This window comes from Schistocerca gregaria, chromosome 4 (genome assembly GCF_023897955.1).
Source record: "Schistocerca gregaria isolate iqSchGreg1 chromosome 4, iqSchGreg1.2, whole genome shotgun sequence".
NCBI lineage: Eukaryota > Metazoa > Arthropoda > Insecta > Orthoptera > Acrididae > Schistocerca > Schistocerca gregaria.
This window is the reverse complement of record NC_064923.1, coordinates 549,884,494-549,908,918: the sequence shown is the minus strand read 5'-3', so window position 1 is coordinate 549,908,918 and position 24,425 is coordinate 549,884,494. Positions and strand designations below refer to the sequence as shown.

At 39.8% G+C, this 24,425-nt stretch overlaps 1 protein-coding gene across 1 annotated transcript in view; it reads right to left on the bottom strand.

Moving 5' to 3' along the window:
• LOC126268107 (calpain-C) overlaps positions 1–24,425 on the bottom strand; it is a 417,830-nt gene that overhangs the window by 9,042 nt on the left and 384,363 nt on the right. The window contains exons 15-16 of the mRNA XM_049973621.1: positions 20,125–20,272; positions 13,370–13,486 (exon numbers count right to left, since the gene is read on the bottom strand). Coding sequence (XP_049829578.1) covers positions 13,370–13,486; positions 20,125–20,272 — 265 coding nt within the window. The remainder of the gene's footprint in view (positions 1–13,369; positions 13,487–20,124; positions 20,273–24,425) is intronic.

Here is a 24,425-nt window from a genome sequence, read left to right as displayed (position 1 = left end):
ATCCAAGAGCTAATGGTTTCTAACAATAAGTGAGTTTAAAACACAGTCACACTACAAAGCAAACAACACAATAGAGACTGAACATCAACTTGATGTAGCAGCCACGAGTACAAATCTTGCAATGTGCAGGCAAGTGTTTAATTACAACAAATAATCATGAAAAAACTATCCTGTTCTTACACAGACTGCTAACAATATATACTTACAAACAAATCTAATATAGTGCAGAACAGCATACCAATGATGAACTGCACACATAGCAAGATTACTAGAATTTTGTAGCTTGTTGTTGTTGCTGTTATTTTTTAAGTCTTAAAACTAGCTTGGTGCAGCTGTTCAGAATAGTCTATCCTCCTCAAGTGTCCCAATTTTTGTACAACTACTACATTCTATCTTCTTATTGTATTCAAACTTTGACCTCTCCCTATGCATTTTACCTTCCCCACTTCCCTTCATTATTAGATTAACTACTTTTTGTTGCTGCAGAGTCTATCCTATCAAACTACTCCCTCTTTTTGAACATAATGCCATGAAGACCTTTATCCCCAGCTCACTTCAGTACTTCTGTATTCATTATCCAATCTGATGATCTGACAGTTTATCAAGATTTAAGTGAGTTTGAACGTATCCTGTTCTTTCTCCTTGTAGAATGGTTTTGAGCTTTATGCATCCCAATATATCTCAAATTTGTCCTGATGTAATATACCCACCTTTTCTTAGAACAATACCTTTTACCATGAGAAATCTATGTGCAATGTCCATTTCAATTTCAAAGCAGCTACTATGAATCTCTTCAAATTTATTTTTTTCTCTACCTCATTATTTTCCTTCCTGCTTCTCTCATTATATCCAATTTTCTTTCAAGATCCTATGGATTATTTTATCAGTTAAGGTTTGTGTTAACATGGTCCATGCTATGACTGCAGCACACTAATTTTAATTTCTCTACTTTAGATCCACAGAGAATTTGCTTCAGAATGCTGCCTTTGGTTTTTCAAATGAACAACTAACCTCTTAGGCAGAGTGCAGTGCTGTGGTCAGCAATGCCTATATAAGACAACAAATGCCTGTCACTGTTGTTATATTCTTCTGTAACACCACATCTCAAAGGGTCATGCTGCTTTGAGAAAGGGACATTCTCACACTTATATTAGAAGTTCACATATTTATCTTTTTCAGTAAAGTTTTGCTTGCTATTTAGCAGTCTACATTTTGTATGCATTTTTCAAGTAACATACAACTTCAATTTCCCAATTTTTCTGAGGTGTAAGAAGAAAAGTTTGCTTTTCCATTCAAACATGTGAATATGGCAGCAGTTCTTAAAGAAAAAGAATAGTAAACAAATTATAGCTATTGAATTTTAGTACATTACAAGTGAGCAAATCTCACAAGTGCACTTGGGATCTATTTTCCTTTTAAAATTAGCCAATCGTTTTTCAAAGAATAATGGAGAACTGAGGTTCAACTACAAGATAGGTCAATTATTATGGACTTCAAATGGGCATTACCAACATACAAGTCATCATCATTATCAACCATTTTTCCATCCAGTTCTTCCTTCTTGTAGAATGGTTTTCAGCTTTATGCATCCCAATATACCTCGAATTTGTCCTGATGTAATCTACCCACCTTTTCTTAGAACAATAACTTTTAGCATGAGAAATCTATGTGCAATGTCAATTTCAATTTCGAAATTATTTTTTTCTCTATCTCATTATTTTACTTCCTGCCTTTCTTATTATATCCAATTTTCTTTCAAGATCCTATGGTGAAATGATCAATTTTAGGATTATTTTATCAGTTAAGGTTTGTATTAACATAGTCCATGCTATAACTGCAGCACACTAATTTTAATTTCTCTACTTTAGATCCACAGAGAATTTGCTTCAGAATGCTGCCTTTGGTTTTTCAAATGAACAGCTAACCTCTTAGGCAGAATACAGTGCTGCAGTCAGCAATGCCCATATAAGACAACAAATGCCTGGCACTGTTGTTATATCAGTTGCTGCTGCTACAATGGCAGTGTATCAAGATTTAAGTGAGTTTTAACGTAATGTTATAGTTGGCACATGAGCAATGGGTCACAGCATCTCCAAGATATCGATGAAGTGGGGTCCCATACAACCATTTCACAAATGGACCGTGAATAGCAGGAATCTGGTAAAACATCAAGTATCTGACATCGCTGCGGCTGGAAAAAGATCCTGCAAGAACAGGAGCAATGACAACTGAAGAGAATCATTCAGAGTGACAGAAGTGCAACCCTTTTGCACATTTCTGCAGATTTCAATACTAGGCTATCAGCAAGTATCAGGGTGCGAACCTTTCAATGAAAGATGATCGATATGGGCTTTCAGAGCAGAAGGTCCACTCATGTACTCTTGATGACTGCATGACACAAAGCATTATGCCTTGTCTGGATTTGTCAACACCAACATTGGACTGTTGATGACTGGAAACATATTACCTGGTCAGACGTGTCCCATTTCAAATTGCATCAAGCGGATGCATGTGTATTGTTATGGAGACAACATAATGAACCATGGACCCTGCATGTCAGCAGGGGACTGTTCAAGCTGGTGGAGGCTCTGTAATGGTGTGGGGTGTGTGCAGTTGGAGTGATATGGGACCCCTGATACATCTAGACACGACTCTGACATGTGACAATATTCTGAAAAGGAAAGTTGCTACTCAGCATATAGCAAAGATGCTGAGTCGCAGATAGGCACAACAAAAAGACTGTCACAAAATATAGCTTTTAGCCAGTAAGGCAGCCATCAAAATTAGATGACAAACACAGGTGACACATATATAAGCATCCTGTCTGATCATCTGCATCCATTCATGTCCATTGTGCATTCTGAAGGCCAATTCCATCAATATAATGTGACACCCCACATGTCCAGAATTGCTACAGAGTGGCTCCAGGAACACTCTTCTGACTTTAAACACTTCTGCTGGCCACCAAATTCCCCAGATATGAACATTATTGAGCATAACTGGGATACCTTGCAATTTGCTGTTCAGAAGAGATCTCCTACACTTACAGATTTATGGAGCCTTGCAGGATTCATGGTGTCAGTTTCCTCCAGCACTACTGCACACATTATTTGACTCCATGCCATGCTGTGTTGCAACACTTCTGCATGCTCGCAGCGATCCTAAACGATATGTATCAGTTTCTTTGGATCTTCAGTGTATAAAAGGTAACATCCTGACTGATTGACTCATCACCCAGCCCAAACTGCTGAGAATAAAAACTTGAAATTTGGAGAAGATGTGGACCTTATACTGTGTGAACTGTTTAACAATGGATTTTTCTAAATTCCATCCCTAAGGGGGTGACATAGGGGATGAAGGTTTTTTTTGAAAATGTTGCTATTAAGGCAATTTTGAAGCTAGATGTATGAAAATTGGTATTATTTCTCAGTCAAAAATAAAGAAATTATTAAAGAACTACTGTGGTATTCTTAAAGTTTCATCAATGATCGTAGGTATTTGACTCCTTAATTACAAATAAAAGAATTTGTGTGTCATTGTTTTTGGAAATTGAGCCTCTAAGGGGGTGAAACAGGGGATGAGACTCTTTATGAAAATATTTTATTATGAAAGCATTTTGAAAGCTAAATCTATAAAAATTGAAATTTGATTACTCAGAATTAAAAAAAAAATGTTTTTGGTATTCAACCCCTATGGGGTTGAAATGGAGGATGGAAGTTTTTATGGAAATATTTCATTGTGCAAGCATTTTTAAGCTAAATCTATACTACTGGCCATTAAAATTGCTACACCATGAAGATGACATTCTACAGATGTGAAATGTAACCGACATGAAGAAGATGCTCTGATATGCAAATGATTAGCATTCACACAAGGTTGGCGCTGGTGGCGACACCTACAACGTGCTGACGTGAGGAAAGTTTCCAACCGATTTCTCACACACACACAGCAGTTGACCAGCATTGCCTGGTGAAAAGTTGTTGTGATGCCTCGTGTAAGAAGGAGAAATGCATACCATCACGCTTACGACTTTGATAAAGGTCGGATTGTAGCCTATCGTGATTGCGGTTTATTGAATCGCAACATTGCTGCTCGCATTGGTCGAGATCCAATGACTGTTAGCAGAATATGGAATCGATGGGTTCAGGAGGATAATACGGAACGCCCTGTTTGATCCCAATGGCCTCGTATCACTAGCACTCAAGATGATAGGCATCTTATCTGCATGACTGTAACGGATCGGGCAGGCACGTCTCGATCCCTGAGTCAACAGATGGGGACGCTTGCAAGACAACAACCATCTGCGTGAACAGGTTGACAACGTTTGCAGCAGCATGGACTATCAGCTCGGAGACCATGGCTGCGGTTTCCCTTGACACTGCATCACAGACAGGAGCGTCTGCGATGGTGTACTCAATGATGAAATCGGGTGCACGAACAGCAAAACGTCATTTTTTCAGATGAATCTAGGTTCTGTTTACAGCATCATGATGGTCGCATACATGTTTGGCGTCATCGCGGTGAACGCACATTGAAAGCATGTATTCGTAATCACCATACTGGCATATCACCCAGCGTGATGGTATGGGGTGTCATTGGTTACACATCTCAGTCACCTCTTGTTTGCATTGACGACACTTTGAACAGTGGATGTTATATTTCAGATGTGTTACAACCAGTGTCTCTAGCCTTCATTCTATCCCTGCAAAACCCTACGTTTCAGCAGGATAATACATGACCGCATGTTGCAGGCCCTGTACGGGGCTTTCTTGATACATAAAATGTTCAACTGCTGCCCTGGCCAGCACATTCAGCAGATCTCGCACCAATTGAAAACATCTGGTCAATGGTGGCCGAGCAACTGGTTCGTCACAATACGCGTTACTACTCTTGACGAACAGTGGTATCATGTTGAAGCTGCATGGGCAGCTGTACCTGTACATGCCATCTAAGCTCTGTTTGACTCAATGCCCAGGAGTATCAATGCCGTTACTACAGCCAGAGGTGGTTGTTCTGGGTACTAATTTCTCAGGATCTATGCTCCCAAATTGTGTGAAAATGTAATCACATGTCAGTTCTAGTATATTATATTTGTCAATGAATACCCATTTAGCATCTGCATTTCTTCTTGGTGTAGCAATTTTAATGGCCAGTAGTGTATGACAATTTGTATTTAGCTTCTCTGTTAGAAATAAAACATACACATGTCACTGTTTTTGGAAACTCAACCCCTAAGGGAGTGAAACAGGGAATGAAACGTTTTATAAAAATATTTTACTACAAAAGCATTTTTAAAGCTAAATCTTTGGAAAATGGTTTTTGGCTTCTCGGTTAGAGATGGAAAAAATCTGTTTCACTGTTTTTGGAAATTCAATCCACATGGGAATGAAATAGGGTCAGACTTATTCACTGACTCATCATTAACCCGCCAAAACTGCTAAGGATGGAAACTTGAGAACAAGGTGTGCATCTTAATATGTAGGCATCACTTAAGAAAGAATTGTCTGAAATTCCACTTCTAAGGGGGTGAAATAAGAGAAAGGCTTTTTGAAAGCATGTCATTATTAAGGGAATTTTTAATCTAAAACTATGAAAATTGGTATTTGGTTTCTCACCAGAAAAAAATACGTTTCATCATTTTTGGAAATTCAGCTGTTAAGGGGGTAAAACAGCAGTGAAAGTTTTTTTGAAAATAAATAATTGCTAGAGAAGTACTGAAGGATTTTTAAGACTACACTTATGAAAATTATGACAATTGGTATTTGACTTCTCAGTTCCTTAAGTGCAACAGGGGCTGAAAACTTTTGGAAACTTTTAAGAAAATATTTTGTCACATTAAAAAATTTTCAAAGCTAAATTTATGAAAAATTATATTTCACTACTTGGTTAGACATTTGTTAGGGTCCAGAAGTAGCTATGGTAATATCTCCACAAGAATGCAAAAGGCTTAATTAACAAAAACTTTGGACTCCACCTACCAGAATCACTTTTTGGTCAGAAGTACATTTGGCAACGACTATACTTATATGGCCTTAATTCACAAGTAAAGCTTAGAAGGTACTGCAACTTGTGAACAACATAAAAATTGATTAAATAAAAACAAAAGACATCTCTGTAGGCCATACAGCCTATTTAGTACAACAAATATGGTATTAATTTTGCAAAGCTCACATATCACAGTACAGTGAACATTTCTGATAATACAGAAGATGATGTTAGGCTTGACTTAAAACCTCTATCACCTCAGATAAGTACTCCTGGGACACAACCATATGTAACAATGAGGCCTACGAAAGAGCCATAACCACAGTACATAGCAATGAGATATCTGTCTGTCAATCCAGCAGTTTGTCCCCACCACACTTGCAAATACAGATACCGCCTTTATGCTGACCCAATAGAAAATGTGGTTTGTGATAATGAAGAACATATCCAAGCAGCAACAAGTCATCAATGACCATGAATAAGTCACCTTGGTGATAAACAGTTTGGAGCAACAAACCATAACACTGATATCAGACATTAAATGCACGCACCATCAGATGGGGCTTACAATAAAAAGAAAGACAAGCTGATGTCCAGCTGCACAAGTTCCACCAATCTCAGAGTCAGGCAAGTACTATATGTGGAGAAATATGTGGACGAGATCCCATCAGAGTTGTGGTGACATCTATGTAATTTAGTGAACAGATCAATATTTGGCATCAATAACTACTGACCCCAATGCAGATGGCACAGGCACTATATGATGAGTCACCCAACAAATTACTGCAGTTTACTTATAGGATCAACAAAATGCTCAAGTAGTCTACAACAATTGCCATGACATTGGTGGAATGTTGCCAGCTGAGTTCACCCAATGCGATGACCCTGGATTGTATTACCATAATGTCGCAACATCTGTCAAGCATTTCAGATAAAATTCCAAGCTTAAGAACCACATTGGAAGTGCTGCCAAAACAGAAGTGCACGTGGCAGCAATGACAAGGTGCTTACAGTTGAACTCAGGGTCAGCAGAAGAGATCCATTGGGGTATTCTGGTGCCATAAACCTTTGGGCCAACATGCTGAATGGTGTAACAAACTATGCATTTACTCAAATGACCAGAGCATACACAATCCACAGTAGCAGTGGAGCACCTGCATACTGTTGTCAGAAAGCACCTCAACATACACATTCAAGATATCAAAAAAAACTGTATTTGTCAGAGAGGCATACAGGCATGATGTTCCTCACAGAGGATGATTCTGATATCTGCACACTACCTTTAGCCACATGACAGACAACAAACAGGATGTCCAAGCACAGCTGAAGGCAATCAGAAACTTTGCAATCAACACTTATGGACATAAGATGTTCACCTTCATTTCTCCAGGCCTTTCACATGGCCATTTGTAATTGTTGACATCTCTGAACTTAGTTTAGGTGCCAACTTCCTCACATATTTTGCACTAGCAGTTGATCTGCAGGGGACATGATTGTTGAGCTCAATTGACAACAGTGAAGTTTCAGGGACTAGAGGTCACACTGCTTACAATGAGTTACATAGAATCAACAATGGATTCACCTCTAATAAACATAACACAACTACAATACAGGAGCCCTCTGAGCACTGCACAATTAAAACATCAAGTGAGGTGCAGGTACAGGTTCACTGCAATGGCATCAAGCACAATACAGTCCACCACATCTGAAGTATACCCGGACAACCATCTCACTCTGTGCACAGAACTGCACCTGAATGCTTAACAAAGGCAAAGGCAACATCTGAGCACATTCCAGTCTGGCAGCCCTTACACCTTATCTACAAAAAAGATGTCTCTTGAGGCTATTTGGTGGTTACCAGCCCTTAAATGCAGGATAATACCAGACAGGTATCCAGACCCCAACACAAGGGATTTCACCAGGGTACCAGCTTTTAGTAACACCATACATTTAGCTACCACTCTACTAGTAATGGTATGATAAAATGGTGTGACAGAATCTTAAAATCATCGTAAATGTGTTGCCAAGAAAAGTGGACAGAAGTTCTTCCCTTAGTGCTCTCAGGTCTCCAAACAGCGTACAAACCTGATGTTCATGCATCCAAGCCCAAAATTGTTCATTACAATCCCCTTTACATTTCAGTTGGCTACTTAGTGCCAGCACCACTGTTTGACACAACAGAACTTCCACACTTAGTTCCGCAGTTTAAACACCACTGCACCAAAACTGCTGCCCACTTTCTTCTCACAAGTCAACCATCAGATGTTTGCACACAAAGACTTGCATAGCTGTTCACATGTGATGCTGCATAATGGTTCAGTCCGATCACTGCTACAGCTCCTGTACATTGGCCCTTTCCCAGTAGAGCCCCCCCTGAATAGGTCAGGCGTGCACTACACGCCGGAAGCGGCTACGAGGGTAGCGGAGTATGTGTGGAGTGCACATGGGGTTTTTTTAGGTTAGAGAATTCCCTCCCTAGGCCCGACAAGACGCCTCCTGAGACGCGGCAAGGCAGTAGGCAAAATGCAACAAGGAATAACAATATTAATGTGCTTATAGTAAACTGCAGGAGCGTCTATAGAAAGGTCCCAGAACTGCTCTCATTAATAAACGGTCACAACGCCCATATAGTACTAGGAACAGAAAGTTGGCTGAAACCAGACGTAAACAATAATGAAATGCTAAACTCGGATTGGAATGTATACCGCAGAGATAGGCTGGACAGTGAAGGGGGAGGCGTGTTTATAGCGATAAGAAGTGCAATAGTATCGAAGGAAATTGACGGAGATTCGAATTGTGAAATGATTTGGGTGAAGGTCACAGTTAAAGCAGGCTCAGACATGGTAATTGGATGTCTCTATAGGCCCCCGGGCTCAGCAGCTGTTGTGGCTCAGCACCTGAAGAATAATTTGGAAAATATTTCGAGTAGATTTCCCCACCATGTTATATTTCTGGGTGGAGATTTTAATTTGCCGGATATAGACTGGGAGACTCAGACGTTCATAACGGGTGGCTGGGACAAAGAATCTAGTGAAATATTTTTAAGTGCTTTATCTGAAAACTACCTTGAGCAGTTAAACAGAAAACCGACTCGTGGCGATAACATATTAGACCTTCTGGTGACAAACAGACCCGAACTATTTGAATCAGTTAATGCAGAACAGGGAATCAGCGATCATAAAGCGGTTACTGCATCGATGATTTCAGCCGTAAATAGAAATATTAAAAAAGGTAGGAAGATTTTTCTGTTTAGCAAAAGTGACAAAAAGCAGATTTCAGAGTACTTGGTGGCTCAACACAAAAGTTTTGTCTCAAGTACAGACAGTGTTGAGGATCAGTGGACAAAGTTCAAAACCATGGTACAATATGCGTTAGATGAGTATGTGCCAAGCAGGATCATAAGAGATGGGAAAGAGCCACCGTGGTACAACAACCGAGTTAGAAAACTGCTGTGGAAGCAAAGGGAACTTCACAGCAAACATAAACATAGCCAAAGCCTTGCAGACAAACAAAAATTACGCGAAGCGAAATGCAGTGTGAGGAGGGCTATGCGAGAGGCTTTCAATGAATTCGAAAGTAAAGTTCTATGCACTGATTTGGCAGAAAATCCTAAGAAATTTTGGTCCTATGTCAAAGCGGTAGGTGGATCAAAACAAAATGTCCAGACACTCTGTGACCAAAATGGTACTGAAACAGAGGATGACAGACTAAAGGCCGAATTACTAAATGTCTTCTTCCAAAGCTGTTTCACAGAGGAAGACTGCACTGTGCTTCCTTCTCTAGATAGTCGCACAGTTGACAAAATTATAGATATCGAAATAGACGACAGAGGGATAGAGAAACAATTAAAATCGCTCAAAAGACGAAAGGCCGCTGGTCCTGATGGAATACCAGTTCGATTTTACACAGAGTACGCGAAGGAACTTGCCCCCCTTCTTGCAGCGGTGTACCGTAGGTCTCTAGAAGAGCGAAGCGTTCCAAAGGATTGGAAAAGGGCACAGGTCATCCCCATTTTCAAGAAGGGACGTCAAACAGATGTGCAGAACTATAGACCTATATCTCTAACGTCGATCAGTTGTAGAATTTTGGAACACGTATTATGTTCGAGTATAATGTCTTTTCTGGAGACTAGAAATCTACTCTGTAGGAATCAGCATGGGTTTCGAAAAAGACGGTCGTGTGAAACCCAGCTCTCGCTATTCGTCCACGAGACTCAGAGGGCCTTAGACACGGGTTCACAGGTAGATGCCGTGTTTCTTGACTTCCGCAAGGCGTTTGACACAGTTCCCCACAGTCGTTTAATGAACAAAGTAAGAGCATATGGACTATCAGATCAATTGTGTGATTGGATTGAGGAGTTCCTAGATAACAGAACGCAGCATGTCATTCTCAATGGAGAGAAGTCTTCCGAAGTAAGAGTGATTTCAGGTGTGCCGCAGGGGAGTGTCATAGGACCGTTGCTATTCACAATATACATAAATGACCTAGTGGATGACATCGGAAGTTCACTGAGGCTTTTTGCAGATGATACTGTGGTGTATCGAGAGGTTGCAACAATGGAAAATTGTACTGAAATGCAGGAGGATCTGCAGCGAATTGACGCATGGTGCACGGAATGGCAATTGAATCTCAATGTAGACAAGTGTAATGTGATGCGAATACATAGAAAGATAGGTCCCTTATCATTTAGCTACAAAATAGCAGGTCAGCAACTGGAAGTAGTTAATTCCATAAATTATCTGGGAGTACTCATTAGGAGTGATTTAAAATGGAATGATCATATAAAGTTGATCGTCGGTAAAGCAGATGCCAGACTGAGATTCATTGGAAGAATCTTAAGGAAATGCAATCCGACAACAAAGGAAGTAGGTTACAGTACGCTTGTTCGCCCAATGCTTGAATACTGCTCAGCAGTGTGGGATCCGCACCAGGTAGGGTTGATAGAAGAGATAGAGAAGATCCAACGGAGAGCAGAGCGCTTCGTTACAGGATCATTTAGTAATTGCGAAAGCGTTACGGAGATGATAGATAAACTCCAGTGGAAGACTCTGCAGGAGAGACGCTCAGTAGCTCGGTACGGGCTTTTGTTGAAGTTTCGAGAACATACCTTCACCGAAGAGTCAAGCAGTATATTGCTCCCTCGTACGTATATCTCGCGAAGAGACCATGAGGATAAAATCAGAGAGATTAGAGCCCACACAGAAGCATACCGACAATCCTTCTTTCCACGTACAATACGAGACTGGAATAGAAGGGAGAACCGATAGAGGTACTCAGGGTACCCTCCGCCACACACCGTCAGGTGGCTTGCGGAGTATGGATGTAGATGTAGATGTAGAGTAGATGACTAGATAGGATCACACCATGGACATCCTATACAATGGCACACACTTGAAAGTTTCCATAGGACATGTCAGATAGGCATGGAGTTTACTCTCAATGGCCCTGTAAAGTTAGCCAACACCTCAAACCACAACCAGTCCAGAGTCACCAGATCATACGTCCCAGACACTGAACCTCTTGGTTCATCCCTATGAAATCCCCAAACCACCTCCCCTACCCTCTGGCTCCTACCCTTGTAACCGCCCCAGTGTAAAACCTGTCCTATGCACCCTCCCACCACCACCTACTCCAGTCCTGTAACCCGAAAGGTGTACACGATCAAAGGCAGAGCCACGTGTGAAAGCACCCACGTGATTTACCAACTGACCTGCCTACACTGTGACGCTTTCTGTGTGGGAATGACCAGCAACAAACTGTCCATTCGCATGAATGGACACAGGCAGATAGTGTTTGTTGGTAATGAGGATCACCCTGTGGCTAAACATGCCTTGGGGCACGGCCAGCACATCTTGGCACAGTGTTACACCGTCCGGGTTCTCTGGATACTTCCCACCAACACCAACCTATCCAAACTCCGGAGATGGGAACTTGCCCTTCAATATATCCTCTCTTCTCGTTATCCACAAAGCCTCAATCTCCGCTGATTTCAAGTTACCGCCACTCATACCTCACCTGTCATTCAACATCATCTTTGCCTCTGCACTTCCGCCTCGACTGACATCTCTGCCCAAACTCTTTGCCTTTAAATATGTCTGCTTGTGTCTGTATATGTATGGATGGATATGTGTGTGTGTGTGTGTGTGTGTGTGTGTGTGTGTGTGTGTGTGTGTGTGTGTGTGTGTGGTGTGTGTGTGTGTGTGTGTCTGTGTGTGTGTGCGAGTATATACCTATCCTTTTTTCCCCCATAGGTAAGTCTTTCCGCTCCCGGGATTGGAATGACTCCTGACCCTCTCCTTAAAACCCACATCCTTTCATCTTTCCTTCTCCTTCCCTCTCTCCTGACGAAGCAACCGTCAGTTGCGAAAGCTCGAAATTTTGTGTGTGTGTTTGTGTGTTTTTTATTGTGCCTGTCTACTGGCGCTTTCCCGCTTGGTAAGTCTTGGAATCTTTGATGTAAATAAAATAGAAAGAAACTTCCACATGGGAAAAATATATTAAAAACAAAGATTCCAAGACTTACCAAGCGGGAAAGCGCCGGCAGACAGGCACAATGAACAAAACACACAAACACACACACAGAATTACTAGCTTTCGCAACCGATGGTTGCTTCTTCAGGAAAGAGGGAAGGAGAGGGAAAGACGAAAGGATGTGGGTTTTAAGGGAGAGGGTAAGGAGTCATTCCAATCCCGGAAGCGGAAAGACTTCCCTTAGGGGGATAAAGGACAGGTGTACACTCGCACACACACATATCCATCCGCACATACACAGACACCTTGTAGGGGTGTTGTGAGGTTGACATGGTATTAGAAGGTGGAAAGGGTAATATGAGGTTAAAGTGAAAGTAAATAGAAATTTATATAGGGAGAGATAAAGGTGTGAAAAAAGTCGAAAAAGTGTTGGTTTGAGATGAGCTATCTTGATCCTGTGCTGAACTTAGGTTGGTGAACAACAATGGGTGCAAAGGTGTCTGTGTATGTGTGGATAGATATGTGTGTGTGTGTGTGTGTGTGTGTGTGTGTGCGCGAGTGTACACCTGTCCTTTTTCCCCCTAAGGGAAGACTTTCCGCTCCTGGGATTGGAATGACTCCTTACCCTCTCCCTTAAAACCCACATCCTTTCGTCTTTCCCTCTCCTTCCCTCTTTCCTGAAGAAGCAACCATCGGTTGCGAAAGCTAGTAATTCTGTGTGTGTGTTTGTGTGTTTTGTTCATTGTGCCTGTCTGCCGGCACTTTCCCACTTGGTAAGTCTTGGAACCCTATATATATATATATATATATATATATATATATATATATATATATATATAGAGAGAGAGAGAGAGAGAGAGAGAGAGACCATGAATAATATTTATACTTTAACACAATGTAAATTGATACTTACTAAATGCCACAGTGAGATGAAGAATAGCTGACACAAAATCACCGAATCGCAAAGTTCCATCCTTTCTCATGTAGCGAAGAATTAAAATTGAAAGAACATCTGTGTTAAGTTGGAAACCTAAAAAATTAAATCATACTTCTTTAAGAATGAACACTTTTTCAATAATTACATACATATTTAAAAGACTGTCAAAGTTATATCATTTAAAATATTAGCTAAATGTGGAGAGGGGATATAATAATATGAAGAGGAGATAGTGGTAGAAATTACATTGGTGGTTCTCATGAAAAGGTTTTTCATTGCCTCTTTAGTTTATGTGTCATTACTGTAAGAGATCTCAAGGCATACTTTTAAAGAATGTCCATCATATGCCCAGTATCTGTAAAATCTTCACAAATGGCTACCTAAATATTTCATATAATCCACTGAAATTGTTTGTTTCACTGAGGTAACCTGTGAGCTCTTTATACCTCATTTTCTTGCAGAACTATCTAAATTCAGTACATCAAATGAAAAATAGTTTTCAATAAATGCACTGCTGTTATTCAAATGGAGATTTGTTGGTCACAAATACTGGCAGGAGCTGAAGAAAATAATACTTGCCTGAATCCTCTCAATTTCTGCTGAATCAAGTTTAAGCAGATGACAGTACAACTGAGGAGGTAGCAGTCTTTTTTTCTGTTTTACTTGATTATATTTGAAACACATATGTGTGAACAGCATTAAGGAGTTTATTGGCATTTTATTTTTAATACAGATTCAGTTGTGGAAACATTGGCATCAATTGTTCAAGTGCGCTACATCATATATCCTTATTTGTATATAATTTGTATAAAATAAAGTGTATTGTGTACTCTGTACCACTATGTCATTTACCATTCGCTATCACTATATACAAGAGTTCCACATTGGTGACCCCCAACTATCACATTGTGCCATGTTTTCTCACTTTACTAGTGAGCCGGTTACCACACAATGACAATGCAGCCATTATCAGACTAGGCTGTTAATCATTTTGCACAAACTGACAGTGATTTTCCAGCATATTTGTTTCACATGCCACACTACAATGTAGAACATTTGTGTGCAATGCATCATTCTGTGTTCAGACCTGAAACAATGACACAATTGTGTACTGAACAGACACCCCAGTGCATCTACAGTGTTCTGCCCTCCATCAGTGCACAAGAGACAAATCATTTGGACATGGAATATATAATTGACATATTTGGTGCTCCTCAGTGTCACAACTAACACTCTCCAAGGAACTGAAATTCAGGCACAAAGTGCCATTACCACATTACCATACCAGACAGAGACACACTATCCAACATGCTCTTATCGATGCTATTGTTTTGACCATGTCATGCTCAGACAGTAAAAATTTCCATGGTTGTGCCTTTCAACCATTTGAACAGTGATTGGACATTATTTTCTGCCATACTATTTTGTAAAACTGACAATGTTTAACCTACGCCAACAACAATGGCACCCATCTTGCCTCGCCAGAACCTCCGCTCACCTTGTGACAGCAGGAAGCTGAACCACTGTGTTGTCTATCGTTTAATATCACTATGTAACAGAGTTCCATAATGACATTAATCTTTTGATGCTTTGTTATGACACACCATAAATTCCTCTCCTGTGCCATCCATTTAACTCCAACTAGCACTTGCACCCAATTTCCTCAATTATTTGTTGGATTTATTCCAATATGTGTCTCCTTTTACAGTTCTCACCTTCTACAGTTCCCTGAAATACCATATAAGTTGTTCCTTTATGTCTGTACACAAGTCTTATCATCCTGTCCCTTCTTCTTGACAATGTTTCCCATGTGTTCCTCTGCTTGTCAGTTCTACTCATTTCTTATCTTATTTGTCTGTAGCACCATATCTAAGGTGCTTGTCCTATTTCCCCACAGTCCATTATTAACTCCCACACAAGGCTGTGCTCCAAATGTATGACAGAGGATCAGATAGTAAGACACAATAATTTTTTTCTCCCCTGGTATTGCAGCTGTGATGTTGAAATTTCATGAAGATGTAACTAGAAGTTTACACTACAGAGGGTATTTTCTTTTCATGTGTGGCTCTAGCAAGAGAAGCCTGAATTATGAAACAAACATGGTACACATGTGGCTGTCATCAACTTGTGAAAAGCAGTGAAATGTAGTTCGATATTTGTGGGCCATAGTGCATAAATTGAGTGAAATTCACAGGATGTGCCTAGTGTGTATGTACACAACTGTATGGACAGTAGCAGTCTCTCCAAGTGGTTTACATTCTTCCACAAGGGTCTAATGAACCTTAGTGATTTCCAGGCAACCAGTAACAGCTGAAACCAGTGGGAATGTTGGAGCCACTGCGGCAACAATTTTGAATGACTAGTAAGTGAAATACAAATCTTATCACAGCAGTTCGACATTCTTATGGTATTGTGTATAATACTGTTCATGACAAGTTGAAATATTGTAAAGGCTGGGTGCCTAAGAATCTGACAGACAACCACAAGGGCCAGTGAATGATGACAGGCTTGGATCACTTAACACATTACACTGCAGTAGGGCATGACTTTTCAGAAAGGAATTGTCACTGGTGATGAGACATGTGCACACTACTATATGCTTGAAACCAGCAGTACTCTACGGAGCAGAAACGTGCTGGTTCCCCAGTAAGAAAAACATTCAAAGCGACTCAGTCTGCTAGGAAAGAGCTTGTGACTGGGTTCAGGGATATGCATGGTGTGTAATTGGTGGACTTTGCTGAGTATGAGACCACTGTGAATGCTGCAGCCCATTTAAAACTATGGTTAAGCTTTATTGTGCCCTTCATGACAAATGCCACACATTAGTGCTGATGCCAGACTTCTTCATGACAATGATCGCCCAATGTTGATGCTCCTGTTCATGAGAAAATCACCAAATTTTGGTGGGAAATGCTCCAGCATCCACCATGCAGTCCAAACATAGCACCATTAGACTTTCATCTGTTTGGTCCCATGAAGAAATTCTTGGTTGACCAAGGTTTTGCAACAGATGCAGAAGTGAAATAAGCAGTCCATAGATGGCTATACTCCAACCAAATGGACTTCTTTGAACACAACATATTTAAACTTGTTCCATGATGGGGGACATGTGTTGAGAATGTAAGGTATTATGTAGAAAAGTAGGTAACAGATGTAAGTTCATTTATGATTTTTTGTTTTGTTACCTATTAAACTTTTTGATACAAAAATTATTGTGTGTTACTTTAGGATCTTCCCTCATACATTCACAGACATTTCTTCCTCAAATTAAGTTCCATGTTTGATGCAAGTAGACTTCTTTTTGTTATGAATGTCCTCTTTGCCTCTGCTAGTCTGCTTCTTATACCCTCCTTACTTCGTCCATCGCATGCAATTTTGCTTCCAAGATGGCAGAATCTCTCTACTTCATGGTCCCCAGTTTTAATGTTATGGTGATCACTAATTTCATTTCTATTACTCCTCATTACTCTCATCTATCCTTGGTTTACTCATAATCAATAGTGTGTACTTATTACACTGTTTCTGCCATTTAATAGGTCCTGCCATTCTTCCTCACTCTCACTGAGGATACAAATGTCATCAGCAAAGTGTAACATAGATATCCTTTTACTTTGTATTTTAATCTCATTTCTTAACCTTTCTTTTATTTCTGTCATTGTTTCTTCAGTTCACAGACTGAACGGTAGAGATGAAAGACTGTATCTTTGCATTACAACCTTTCTAATTCAAGCGTTTTTTTCTAATTTATGTAATTACACTTACAGTTCCATAGCACAAAATTGAGCCTTCAGTCCCCATGGACATGGAATGAGTCAGTACATAAAAATACATCAGAAAATTTAGATACTTAAAATAAAATTTACATGAATCCCATCCAGATGGGAAGCTGCCTAGTATATATTAGTGTAATTAAAAATATAAGACAGGGATCTGGTTTTTTTTATTTTATTTCTTTTATTTTATTATTTATTTTTTCAAGAATGTTCTGGCAGAGAAGAAATAAGCTATGTGGAATTTCTTCAATTTAGACTTGAAAGTGTGAGGATTACTGCTAGGTCAGAACTGCCTTTAATTCTTGTGGTAGCTTACTGAAAATGGATGCAGCAGAATACTGTACACATTTCTGCACAAGAGTCAAGGAGGTGCGATCCATATGCAGTTCAGATTTGTGCCTTAACTTAGTGAAAGCAGTGAATTCTTATATTGTTAACAATAAATGACCTTAAAGAAAATGTATATTGAGAGGCAAATGTCACATATTGCTTGAGCTGCCCTTTTATGAGTCAAAACTACTCTTTGCAAATGGGAATAGTTATTGCAGAATATAATGTCATATGTCGGAAGTGAATGAAAATACACTAAGTAGACTAATTTTCTTGTTGGACTATCATTTACTGCAGATACTGTTATAAAGCTGTTTCAACTGCATTCAGTATTTAAATAAGAGCTTGAACATGAGCTTTTCATATCAGCTTACTATCTATTTGTACAGTGTGGAATCTGGATTATTCAAACTCATTAATCATACCCCCATTCTGAGTAATCAAAATATCAGTTTTAGCTGAATTGTGGTAAAAAATGAGTCTTAGTGTGATTACCATCAATTTATTTTCTAAAAGCTATGAATTTATACCTTTAATTGCACTGTTTGATACATTACCTATGTTTCACTCAATGCCCTTAATTTCCAAGCTAGTGTCATCAGCAAACAGAAATATTTTAGAGTCATCTGTCATATTTGAAGGTATGTCATTTATTTTTTTAGAAGAAACAGTAGTAGTCCAAAACTGACCCCATACACATCCCATCTTGACCATGACCCAATCAGACAGATCACAGCTCTGCTCCTCTTCTTATTCCTTAATGGCCCAACTTCTGCAGTAATATTTTGTAATCAACACAATTGGACACCTTAATTAAATCACAGAAGACATCTTATGTTCAGAACTTTGTTCAATCTGTCAGGATCCCACAGAGTAAACAGGCTATGGTGTTTTCAGTTGTTAAACTGCTTTTAAAAAACAAACTGAATAATTGATGGCAAATGACATGAACTGAAAAACTGCTTTTAAAAACAAAACTGCATGATTGATGCCAAATTATGTGAGCTGAAATAATTGATTAACCTTACATATACAGCCTTTTCATTAATTTTTGCAAAAACTGATGGCATAGAAATAGGTGTTCAATTTTTGTTTTAACCTCCTGGTTCTCATACCTACTGTATATTGCCCACCTTTCCCTACAGCCCACACATAGCATTCTGAGAATTTCAAACATCTTTAACTATTTTACATTGCATAACAATTTTTCTAGGGTGACAAATCCTATGAAAAGGTCTTGATTTTTGTTAAATCTTGCATCCATTACTAAGCATGATGTCAGAACTGTGTCTATAGCACCATTACCTTTCCCGAAGCCAACAGATTATCATCTAACACATCCTCAAATTTGTTTTCCATTCTTCTTTATACTATCCTTGTCACCAACCTCAACATGTAAGTTATTAAGCTGTTCTCAGACTTATCTGCCCTCCTTGTCTTCAAGACTGTGTGAATGATATTTTCTAAAATCTCAAGACTCAAACATTCTACAAACCAATTTGAATAGTCATTTGGTTGCCACATCTGTTCCTTCCCTTAATACATTGTTCGAACCATACATGATATTAGATTTTCACCTCTCTTTACATACACAATTACACATTCAATATCCTCATATACTTATCTCTTCATTTTCCACAAACAATGGAAAACCCGGGATAGAATACTGTGAAAGGGATACATTGCTGCAAACCATGTAGAAGAGATATTGTGTTTCAGCCAGTCACAAAAGAAAAGAGAGCTATTCACTTGAGCTTCTGGCCAAAAGGCATTCCTCTAAAGTAGAAAACACATAGGCACACAGATTCACATAAGCACAGCTCACACACATGTCTTCTCCTTTAGAAGAAGGATTTTTGTCTGGGAGGTCAAATGTATAGTTGTCCTTTTTTGTGCCTGCCTATAACACTATGTCTCCTCTGTATGGTGAGCAGCAATCTATCCTTTCCACAATACTGTTTTCATCTTATGCTTGTGACATCAGCATGTATACCTAAACTATAGTTGTTGGTGCTGCCTTTCCTGTCAATTGTGACAGAATAATCTGTCATTGAACTGTTCACAGTAATTCACTCTCTGCCCTGCCTGCCTGTCCATGAAAAACCCCACTCCTCTTACAGCATTTTCTATCGCTGTTGATATTACCCTATATTCGTCAGTCACAAAATCCTGATCTTTTCATTTCATTTTACTGGAAACCACTTAAGGCTGAATCTGTGGATTTCCCTTTTAAGACTTTCTAGCTTTCCTGCCAAAATTCAGACTTTCAATATTCGATACCATGGCTCATAGAATGTTACCCATTTGTTGGTTATTCACTCTTTTTCTTGTGGTCACCTCCCCCTAGGCAGTCCTCCCCCAGAGATATAAACTGGGGACTAACTTAGAATGTTTTGCTAATGGAGACATTATCATGACACTTAATTTCAGTTACAAACCACATATCCTATGGATATGCAGTATTTATCTTAAACAGAGTGGTTTCTATTGCCTTTCTTGTCTTATGTTACTGTATACCTTGACTTGTTTCACATCCCTGAATGTTCTCATTCATTAGTGTATCTATAGAACATGATGGATGGATGGATGACTGAATGAATGAATCTTTTAGTAGAAATATAGACTTACCAACTTCCAAAAGGGCATCCCTTAGCCTTTCTGCCTTTAATATTCCAGTTTTTTCCTTTGTGTGGTTCTTAAAGGCTATCTGCCAGTATTTTAAGCTGCACATGAGATCTTTAAAATCATTGAATTTCAATCTTCCACTACCCGATGTCTGTCTGTGGTTAAGAAATGTATACAGATGTATATTGCAACTTAAATAATGCAAATTATTGATGAACTGAAAATATGTCCATGTATTTTATAACAGTTTATAATAATACCTGTCTACAGATCAAAATTTTTAATTCTGAAGTTGCCCTGATAACTACACACAGTATGCTGAAGAAGAGTACAGTACTTATACCCATTTCATAAAAAGCTATACAGTTATTTAAGAATAAATTGACTAGTATGTTAGGAGGACAAGTTCAGTACAAATGTTTAGATGCATTAGGGATGCAACATGTAGTCCCGACAGGCATTCAGAAGTCTGAAACAGAGGGTTAAAGCTAATGTCTGAATTAGATTCTTACACAAAGGCTTTATAGTCTTCATTTTTATACAGAAATTGGAAGAATGGGTGCAAGTAAGTGGATAGATAGCATGTACATCTGTTCATGCACCTCATTCTTTGAAAATAATTCTTGTAGTAGTAGCAATGGAGACATCACTAATGTGAGAATGGAAAGGATAACATGAAATGTAATCAGGAAAATTATTTGAGGAGGTCTTCAGAATCTCACCAAATATCGTATGTGTTAAACGCTACTGTATTTACCATTTCCTTTCATTTTGGAAAAAAAATGTTTTTTTTAGTTCAATTTTTATGGTACAGGCCACATTTTCCTTCCATTCAGATTACATAAGTTGTCTATGTTTGTGTTAGTCTTGTTTTAAATACAGTAGAAAGAGTGTGGTAGAATGTAAATACACATATCAAAAAAAAGTTTTGTATCACCCTGGTTTCCAGAACTTCTGAGGATAGACCTTGACTGTGGATATTGTATCACTAAACCTGTCCAAAGATGTAAACAACCATGCATGAGCAGCACCTATTAGACAGAGGGGGCCCAACATCCAATCAGTTCCAGTCATACCACCAGTAAGGATGTATACAGCTTGTGTTGTCTATAATTCAACCATGCCTAGACTGTCAATGCTGTGGTTTGATCGTGTCTGCATTGTTACTTTATGCCAGGAAGGGCTCTCAACAAGGGAAGTAGCCAGGTGTCTCAAAGTGAATGAAAGTGATGTTGTTCGGACATGGACGAGATACAGAGAGACAGGAACTGTGGATGATATGCCTCGCTCAGGCCGCCCAAGGGCTACTACTGCAGTGGATGACCAGTTCCTACGAATTATGTCTCGGAAGAACCTTCACAGCAGCACCATGATGTTGAATAATGCTTTTTGTGCAGCCACAGGACAACGTGTGATGACTCAAATTGTGCACAATAGGCTGCATGATGTGCAACTTCACTCCCGATGTCCATGGTCAGTTACAGATGGACCCAACAACATACTGAATGGATTGCTCAGGATTGCCAGTATGTTCTCTTCACCAATGAGTGTTGCATATGCCTTCAACCAGACAATTGTCGGAGACGTGTTTGGAGGCAACCTGGTCAGGCTGAACACCTTAGACACACTGTCCAGTGAGTGCAGCAAGGTGGAGGTTCCCTGCTGTTTTGGGGTGGCATTATGTGGAGCCAAAGTACGCCGCTGGTGGTCATAGAAGGCACCATAATGGCTGTACGATACGTGAATGCTATCCTCCGACCAATAGTGCAACCATATTGGCAGCATACTGGTGAGGCATTCGTCTTCATGGATGACAATTCATGGCCACTTTGGACACATCTTGTGAATACCTTCCTACAGGGTAACGACATCACTTGGCTAGAGTGGCAAGCATGTTCTCCAGACATGAACCCTATCAAAAATGCCTGGGATATATATGAAAGGGCTGTTTACAGATGATGTGACCAACCAACCATTCTGAGGGATCTATGCCAAATTGCCATTGAAGAGTGGGACAATCTGGACCAACAGTGCCTTGATGAACTTGTGGACAGTATGCCACGACAAATACAGGCATGCATAAATGCAAGAGGACATGCTACTGGATATTAGAGGTACCAATGTGTGCAGCAATCTGGACCACCACCTCTGAAGGTCTTGTTGTATGGTGGTACAACATGCAATGTGTGGTTTTCATGAGCAATAAAAAGGGCTGAAATGATGTTTATGTTGATCTCTATATTCCAATTTTCAGTACATGTTCTGGAACTCTCAGAACTGAGGTGATGCAAAACTTTTTTTTATGTGTGTATTTTAGGAGTAAAGGAGATCACTCACCAAATAGCAGAAGTACTCAGTCATCAACAGACACACACAAAACACAAAGAAAACTTGCTTTCCTTCAGAATATATTATTTGTAAAGCTAGAGCATAAATACCAACAATCCCACATGCATGCATGCACACACACCTACACTCCTACAGTGTGCCATCTGGACACAGAATTTCGGGATTTCATTTCAGCAGGTGGACTTGGCTGGGCATGGAGTAGTCAGGTGTGGTGAGTAGAGGGGAGAGAGAGGAAGGATTCAGGAAGCAGAATTGAGGGTATGTAGCTAGCAGCTCAGAGACTTGCAGCAGGTTTGCTAGCTAGGAATGTGGGGGGGGGCAGGGATGGGGTTGAGATGGGGGTGGTGGCAGGTACATGGGGTAGGTATGTGATGCACAGATACCAGAGCTGGTGGGGATACAGTGCATGAGGAAGGAACACGGAGGTGTGGATTGGGAGGGATGATGGGACAGAGAAAAGGGAAACTGCTGGGTAGAGGGTGTGGAGACATTTTTTTTTAATTTCTTCATTTTAAAGGTACCTCCATACATTATTATGCTGATTTTTCTCAGTTGTTGCTTGAGCAAACTGATCCATAATGCAACCATTCTTTTCACTTTTAACCCAATCCACCTCCTTTACTTTTTTTTTACATTCTTATTAAATTCAAAATATTTGACAGTTAGGCACACAATTTACAGTGTGCTCCCTAGTATTAATTTTTGGATGGCCATAAAGTATCACGTAATTCTCTCTTCTTACAACAAGGCTGATTCTGCAACTCCTTTCAGATGTTTTTAATCTAAAATCAGTTTCATAAAGCCACTTTAAATTTTAATAACATCTATAGTACCAATCAGATCCCTCAGTTATTTTCATTTGCTGTTTCAATTGTCCTATATTAAGCTTTCCTTTTTTCTCTATAGATTTGTGAAGATGATGGATTTGTTACATCTTTGTATAATAGTGCAGAAGAGAAAGATAGATAATTCTTGCTTGTCAGGATGTACCTTACGCTTCTGTGGGCACTGTATTCATTTACTGAAGGTGTGGGGACAAATGTGACATGTAAAAAGCTGCAGGCAATTCAGCAGTGATCATGTAGCAGTTTTTTATTAATTTGTTTAGCTCAAATAATCTTCTGAATGGACTCTGTTTTCTGGTGTGATCTGGTATTCTTTCATAATATTCAGTGCTGTAGCTGCAGACAATGGCAAAGTGGGAGCAGAGAGGAAGTGCTGCCTAGAAGGCAGAGTGCTGAGCTGGCATACAGTATGCCGCCTAAGGCAGCATGATGGGGACATGCCTTGACCATGGGCAGCCAACAGCATCATCTCTACTGTGGAAGTTTGCAGCATCTGAGAGGCACAATGACGACATTGTTCAGCATCAAAGTCTGGACTGAAGCTGAAGAGCAGGGATGAGTGCTTGGCACAGCACTGACTGACTAGGATGGGCATGCAGGCAGAGGTCCTTCATTCGTGACCCAGTGGCGGCAGCATGACAGTGATTGCTCTGACTGTAACAACTGTGTGTCACATACTGCCCTGTGGGCCAAACGATGATCAACAGATTCAACCACAATGAAATACTGCTGATCCCTATCGATTTGACTACCACATTGTCATAATCAGTTGCGATACCTCCTGCAGGCTGGCCCCATGTAGTCTGTCAACATGGAGGTGATGCAAAGCTGCTGAACACACATTCCACAGGCCAGAACCTCACTTTGGTGTGGCCTGATTCCGCCCACCATTGCAGTGTTGCTTCAAAGTCTGATTTATAACTTTGATCCTTTACACTTGTAATGATAATCTACAAGATAACAGCAAAGTTCTGATTACTTTGAGCTTCACTTAATATGTATTATAAGCATCTGTTTTACACACATTTGGCACTGAATAAACCCCACCAATCTGAGAACTCAATGTTATACCATAGTAAGGTTTATCACAGTCTTTACACATTCCTATAG